Here is a 7,719-nt window from a genome sequence, read left to right on the forward strand (position 1 = left end):
TTGCGCTAGATTACCTTCTCCATCCATCTGAATCGGAACCATTGAAAAAGACATTGATTCGGTGAATATTATTGGTAGCAGCCAAGGACTATGACACTGATGCAGTAAAGGAAATTAAAGAAGGTCCCCCACACTTATAGGCATTGCAAATAGAAGCTGCGTGTCTCCACGAGGCTCACTACCTACAAATTTCAAATTTGTTTATATTACTTGTACACCAAAATCAGCAATTAAAATTAACAATTAATATAAAATATATATTAAAATATAAATACATATTAAAAATAAATTAAATCACATATATATTTATACACAATTATATTAGTAACTAATTTTAATAATTAATTTTAATGCCGTAAATCTCTTTACACGAAAATTCAATAAACAATTGAGAGATTTACTTAGGGGTTAGGGCAAGTGACTAAAGACTTGCATGCTGACGTCATGTGTGACATGGGCCTCACTTATATATGATTTTGGGGTATTGGACCCCACCACATGGCCCAATGTGGTTATGCTGACTCGTCTTGTCCATTGGCTCCAGCTGTACCCATATCCATACCAACCTTTCTCTCTTTAAAGCCATATCAAACCCTTCCACCAGCACTGAACCCATTTTCTGCACTCTTTTGTATTCATTCTCACTATCATCGACATGAAATTCATGATGCCAACTAAATGATGAACACACTGTTCTTTTGTAGTAAAAGTAACACTTCATTTTTTACATATTTATTCTTTAGAATTAGTTAAGCAAATTTGTAGCATCCTTTGCAACAGGCCTCCACATCAATGTAGTTAGTTATTATAATTGATAGTATTTTAGACATGAATGCTAATAACAATAACAGAAAAAGAATAGAGAAATCCATATTTATATAAGGAGATCCAAAAATCAATAGTGATAGCAGGGAGGAGTAGTACCATTCATACAGGCAATAGAGATAATGAATCCCAAAAGCGGAAATGAAAGCAACCCCGTAATGGCTTTATCGAACACACCCAAATCTAAGAAATAAAGAAAGTTTGTAAATAGCATAATTGCAAGGTAAACAAACAGTAAAACCTCAGTATCAGAAAAGAAAAAAATGTCGGCCTGGTCCCCCTAATCCTATAGCCCCGTGTCTTCCATGCCAAGTCATTGTGAACCGAACATGCGTGTAAAATAAATACTTGTTTCAAAAATTAGTGGATACTTCAACGATAATGTCTTCACACAAAGATTATATTATAAATGGTTAGATAGATTAATATGTTTGACTCTACGATCTAATAATTCACAATATTATCTTCGTGTAAAATATCCTCATTGAAGTATCCACTCCAAAAATTAAAGTACAGAAAATTAGAGTTATACCTCTAACAATATTCATAACTTAATATTATTAATGAATTTGAGTTTTTTCATAATATACTGCAAGATCAGATCAAGAGTTCTACAAATGGGGCCCTTGAAGGCTTACAAAGCAATAACTTACAAAATAAAATTTTGTACAGATCCAATGTCATGTGCCTTCAAAAGTCCGCTTTTTATGGTTGAATTTTCTTCAACCGTTGAAGAAGATGGCACATTGGTGTGGCTTCCTACACTACAGCCACAGCCACATAAATTTATCTCTCTCTCTATCTCTTTTTTCTTCTGTGTACATTAAGGGTTCACATAATCATAAATGTCATCTTTGAAAGTGCAGAAACAGAGAAAACCTACCCTATATCTTAGCTTCGTAACCAAATTATTACAAATCTGTACATAAAGACTAAAAGTAGATATAAATGTCACCCCCTCTTTCCTGTTATTGCTGTGGCTTGGAAGAACACGTACACTTAGCTTGACAGTCTGAAAGCGTCTGTACAAATGTACAAAAATAGATATACTTACATTCCATGATCCAAAAAGAAAAAACATAGCATGTGCTATTTGGTCCTAAAATTGTGTTAGATTTTGAAGTTATATACATTTTAATTCTAATAAGATGTGCAACCAAATTAAATCTATGTTGAGAATTGAGATAGCTAGGTTGGTACTTGTTAGGTGATTATCATGCATACCTCAACTTGCTTTTGAAGGTCTTTGATGTAATCGACAGCCAAATCCAACATGTCTGCTGTGTTTGTTTGCTGCAAAAGGGAAAAAAGATTTAAACAAGGTTCATGCATGCCTCCACCACCCTCCACAATCCACATACATAGTTTGTGCCTTGAATCAGAATCTAATTACCTTGTCCATGTTAGGCACCAGATCTTGTAGTTTCCTCATACGCTCACTTATTTTAGTTCTTCTAACCTAAATGCAAGTTCCACAAACATACCCAAACATTATAAATGGTTTGATGCTTTCCAAAAGAAGAAAAAGTGATCAAGGGAATTTAATTGGTTGGTTGTCTTTTGTCTACTTTAGAATCAAGAATCACAAAAGTATGATGGAAAAGAAAACATTGGCTAGAAATAATTGTACCCTCTCTGCAATGCTTCTTGGGTGAGTGGCACAGCCTCTCTTGGCACGAATTTTGCACGGAACAGAATCTGAAAATTGCAAGAACTTCTCAATGGCTGCCATTTCAGCTGAAGTATTTGGCAAACTCATTTGATGAGCCAAAGGAGCAGCTTGCTGTCCTCTACTTTCGTTCTGATCAAGATCAATGCAATAAAATCATGTCAATGGCATTAAATTTGAAAACAAACTAATTCACTACCTTGCTGAGTTACTTGTATATAACCCTACATTAACAAGAAAAAGAATCAAAATTATTTCTATCTACAAACAAACCTGAGTCTCAGCTGCATTCAAACCAGAAGAAAATGGCTTCACATCATCATCTCTGAATCTTTTTAGACCAGCAACAATGTCATTCACGGCGACAGAATCATCCCAGGGCGCCAACTCCGTGATGAAATCCTCGCCCTGGGTTTCCCCAAAAGCTTCAGCATCTGGATTGTCTTCTCTGCTGTCCCTATTGCCAATCTCAGCTATTGAAGACATTCTCCCGGAGGCGGAGGAGGAGTAGTTCTGTGGATTCTTCAACCTCCTTGTCCTTGAAGAAGAGAACTTCACTTCTTCCACACTCTTATTTACTGCTCCTAAAGTTCCCATCCCTCGCATATCAACAACATACCCTGCCAAATTAAGCTTGCATAACTTATTTCAACAACCAACCAACTAACCCTAATTTTAATCAAAATCTGAAATCTTAATTAAATACTAGTATGAGTTACTACTAGTTATTAGCCTTTAATTTTGGTTATAAGGCGGGATTCGAACCGGCGCCGACGAGTGAACTAACCACTCACCAGCTCATTAGACTTTATATATATATATACATATAGAATGTTCTAGTAATGATGAAGAAAAATAGTGAAGATAGGTACCATTTTCAATGTGAATTTGGGAAAATAGTCCAGCAGGTGAGCTACTGTGCCTAACAAGATTAGATTGATTCTTCGTCTGCGGCAACCGATTATTGTTATTATTATTATTAGAATACACTCCTTCTACACCACCGGAGGAAGCAAGATTCTGATTCTGATTCGGCAACGGCGGTCTCGACGTGCTTTGATAGTTGAAGCTATTGACGTTGTTCTGCTGCTGCTGCTGCTGGTGGTGTTGAAAGAGAAGAGGTTGCGAGGGAGTGATATCGTGTTCTTCTTTGACAGAAGAAGAATCGAGATGGAGTGAATCGTCTTCAGGTGCAGCATCGTCACGGAGACTGTTCATGAACCTGGAGAAGACTCGCTCTGTTTCTGGACTTGACGGACGGTTGAAAATGTGCTCGTAGAATTCGCGGTCAATTATGTCCGTGAAGTATGAACTCGGTGCCGATCGGTACCGTGTCAACCCGTTCGAACTCGGTGCCTGAAGATCTGACTCCATTTCTTCACTTCTTCAGAAGCACAACTAACACAACAATAAATAAATAAATAAAATAAAGAAAAAGAAAGAGAAACAGTCTCTGTCTCAGTCTCAGAGAGTGAACTCAACTCAACTCAACTCCACTCCTTCTTAATAATCTAATCTTATCAGATCAAACTCAGCATCTTGAGAAAAAGTTTCTCTTCTTCTTATCAGATCTAAAAGTGATAAAAGATAACACGAATATGATATATATTATATCCCTTTCAACACTGAAAGGGTGGTGCAGGTAAAGTGAATAACAATTAACAAAACAAATAAATAAACTAAATTAAGTGTGTATAATGAATTAATGATAACGATTAATACACATGACTGCATATGAACAGAACAAAGGTGGAGGTGGAGATGCTTTTATTTCAGCAATTGAAATGAAAGGAACCAAATATGTTCATTAATTAATTAATTAATTAATAAATATTTATATAATTTTTGTTTTATGTGTGTGTGTTGTGGCCAATGGGAAGTAAAACACAGCCACCCATAAATCCGACTCAGATTTTGTGTGTTTCGTGGGCCAATTTTACCAGAATGCCCTTGGAGGAAAGAGGAAAGAACATACATAACGTGAATGTTAGCAAAGGTTAGGTTGGTATATTAGGGAAGGGTACCAGGTGAAATAATGAAATGACTTCAATGCTTGCCTGCACATTGCTTCATCATACTTAGAGAGACATATTGTCAGAAATTAAATTTTACACTTTGGGCTCAAATTTAATTTGTCCACCCTATCTATAGTAGTACAATTACACTGATTATGATCTTATTAAAAAAAAAAAAAGAAATTACAGAGAATTAATAGAATATTTATATAATGTGTATAATATATATAATTATACTAATTATAATCTTAATGTACGATATTTATTCTACAGTATTTTTATACATATACATATTACAAATAAATTTAATTAATCTGATTCGATTTATTATATAATAATATTATACAATAAATTAAATCAGGTTTTATGTATAAGTAATTAAATCAAATTTATTTTATTTTATTTATATAAATTTATTTAAAATAAATAAATAATTAATTTTTATTTAAAATATTTGTTTAAAATTAATCTCTAATCAAATTATTGATATAAATTATCCATAATTTGAGGAATCAGAATCTTGGGTGGTTCAACAAATAAGACTTAAAACGTGACTTTTTCCCCTTAAAAATTAAAACTATCATTATCATACCTGTTTATCTTCTTATTCAATAATATTGGACGATACATGCTCAATTTCTTATCATTGTATTACTTTATACGTCCCTTCTTTTAATGTAAAATTTGATTTGAAGTAATTAATTATATGTAACTTTTTAACCGGTAACTAGAAAGACAGAATTCACATGAGATTATATAATATATTGAAAAAGAAAAACGGTATTGAATTAACAATAAAATTGTCCATATACTGATTAAGGCACATAAATTTTTAAGTGTTTAATGTAGACCCCATTATGTTTTCTTTATACAAATAAAACCACACAAAGACAAAGGCTATCCCGCTATATTGGGGCATACAGGGTGCACAGCTGTCCTTTTCTTTATTATTTTCTTCAATTATCATATCATATAACCTTTTTCTTGCATGTGACAACCCATTCATTTTACATTAGTTATCGCTTTCATACTTAATTACGCAAAACTGCTATTCTTTATTCTGTTGATTACATAAACTCTGCTTTAACCTATTCTTTATTTTTATTCTTTTGAAAAAAAGACAAATAGGTCTCTGACTTTTTGTTCTGGGGATATTTTCGTCAATGACCATTAAAAAATATTTTTAAGTTCTTGACCTTCACAAAATTTGGACAGATCAGTCCCTAACGAAGGTATTTGAATGATCAGTTTCTGACAGAGGCATTTGAACGGAGAGACTGATCCGTCTAAATTTTGTGAAGGTCAAAGACTTAAAAGTATTTTTCAATGGTCAAAGACAAAAATGTCTGCGGAACAAAAAGTCAAGGACCTATTTGTCCTTTTCTCTATTCTTTATTTTACACTTATAAAAATTATCAGACCTTTAATTTTAGACAATATAAAACTTAATAAATAGAAGAAGAAACAATAAAGAGTATATATATATTAAAATACATTAATTTTGTAGTTTTGGCATATAAAATAGGCACACACTTTATTGTCATAATTTGGCTAAAATTTTTATATATGAATAATTTTAATGTGAAATACAAAAATATTTGATCATTTTGGTGTTCTACACGGTTGTGGTAGTAACACAAAACGTCGTTGACGTTTTGCGATAAAAAAAATTTTTTAATCATGAAAGAACAAAACGTCGCTGACGTTTTGTAATAAAAAATATTATTTTAATTGAAGAAACACAAAACGTCACTGACGTTTTGTAAATGGCCATAGTTGTGCTCAACACATAGTTTGGTTCATGATGAAGGATTTCACTTCTAGTAATACAATATTAAAAAGAAAAAGTTCTCATAATTTCTGGTAATGTAGAAGAGAAAAGTTATATGAGAAAGTGCAAAAGGCTGATATGTTATTTGACTTGATTTTTCTTTTTTTTTTTTAATATATTTTATTCAGCTTTTCTTTATCCATGAATAATATAACCTTTCATGTTTTTTATTATTTGTGCTACCTATATAAAAAAAGAAAAATACAACGCATCTCATGCACATGTGAAAACAAAGGTAGAAACTCAGGTGTAATCGACTTTACGTGAAGTTGATATCTGAGAGTCGTTAGATGATTTGACTGATTTGACTAAATTTTCATCTAACGGTTCTGGTATCAACTTCACGTGAAGTCGACTTCACCTGAGTTTTCACCGAAAACAAAACATATATTTTTACTTAATAATGAATATTTCGGTTTCTGTTGGTCTGATAATAAAATATATATCAATTAATAAATGATCTCTAAAGTAGAGAAAGTGTCTCGAATTAATGTTATGTTGCTCGTGTGTCTCTAACATAGCAGGTATATATAAAGTTGAAATTTAATCCCAACATCAGCACAAAATCATATTGCAACTCATCATGTTTTTTTATTTATATTAAATCAGGTGTGATGAGTTGGCATATTAATAACGAATAAAGATTACTATTCAGCTACTTATTTAAACCTTAATTTAATAATTAAACCGTTTCTAATTATATATGTTAAAAAATTTTCTAGTCTTCTATACAAAATAAGTTACCAGCCAGCAGAAAGATTGCGAGCATCAAAGTATTATTAGTTAATTAGTAGCAGAAATTAAATAAGACCGTGAGCATAAATAAACTATATATTATACTAATAATAAGACTGTGTGCATCACAAGTTCGATTGGACTCAATAAATTTCAATAAACATCAACAAATTTTTTACCTGCTTATAATTAATTGGACTTTCGCTAATAATAATTACGAAGTGCTTCCAACTCAATTGAATTGGAGTTACATAAATTAATCAACGAACACTACGTTATGATATATGATTATTCAAAGATTGCGAAGTATCATCGCAAATTGTTTTTAATGATAAAGTGGATTTTTGAGATTTACTGTGAGTGTTAAAAAATTGACTCATAAGTCTTCATTAAAAGGAGGCAATTGAGCGCACGCACGAGTTGTGGCCAACTAAGCAAGGATTATAATATTGTTTGCACTCTATTATTATAGTCTAAGATTGTGATTTACACCATTAATTACTAGATTATATATGTTATACCAGATTTGCTTTGATTTAGAGTGAGACATAAGCCCGTTTGGAAGTGTTGAGATAATGTTGTTTACTTAAGCGAATGTACCATTGTCATCAGCTTCAGATCATGTGTTATTGTTAATTTTCTGC

The 7,719-nt window shown here is 32.3% G+C and overlaps 1 protein-coding gene across 1 annotated transcript; it reads right to left on the reverse strand.

The window, feature by feature from the left end:
* Positions 1 to 1,354: 1,354 nt before the first annotated feature.
* On the reverse strand, positions 1,355 to 4,379 carry LOC107613646 (transcription factor bHLH122). The gene is made up of 7 exons (XM_021108560.2): positions 4,163 to 4,379; positions 3,367 to 3,892; positions 2,768 to 3,114; positions 2,456 to 2,626; positions 2,219 to 2,284; positions 2,050 to 2,118; positions 1,355 to 1,847 (listed from the first exon to the last, which is right to left on the reverse strand). The coding sequence occupies exons 2-7, from the start codon at positions 3,866 to 3,868 to the stop codon at positions 1,794 to 1,796; spliced, it is 1,209 nt and encodes a 402-aa protein (XP_020964219.1). The 5' UTR covers positions 3,869 to 3,892; positions 4,163 to 4,379; the 3' UTR covers positions 1,355 to 1,793.
* Positions 4,380 to 7,719: the final 3,340 nt, after the last annotated feature.

This window comes from Arachis ipaensis, chromosome B8 (assembly GCF_059453495.1).
Source record: "Arachis ipaensis isolate K30076 ecotype BB chromosome B8, ASM5945349v1, whole genome shotgun sequence".
NCBI lineage: Eukaryota > Viridiplantae > Streptophyta > Magnoliopsida > Fabales > Fabaceae > Arachis > Arachis ipaensis.

Bases quoted from the DNA above. Each gene is read 5' to 3' on its own strand.
- LOC107613646 (XM_021108560.2), bottom strand. From the start codon at position 3,868: ATGGAGTCAGATCTTCAGGCACCGAGTTCGAACGGGTTGACACGGTAC. The intron at 3,115-3,366 runs GTACCTATCTTC...TTAATTTGGCAG, and splicing joins CCAAATTCACATTGAAAATG to GGTATGTTGTTGATATGCGA. The intron at 1,848-2,049 runs GTATGCATGATA...ACATTTGTACAG, and splicing joins ACCTTCAAAAGCAAGTTGAG to ACGCTTTCAGACTGTCAAGC.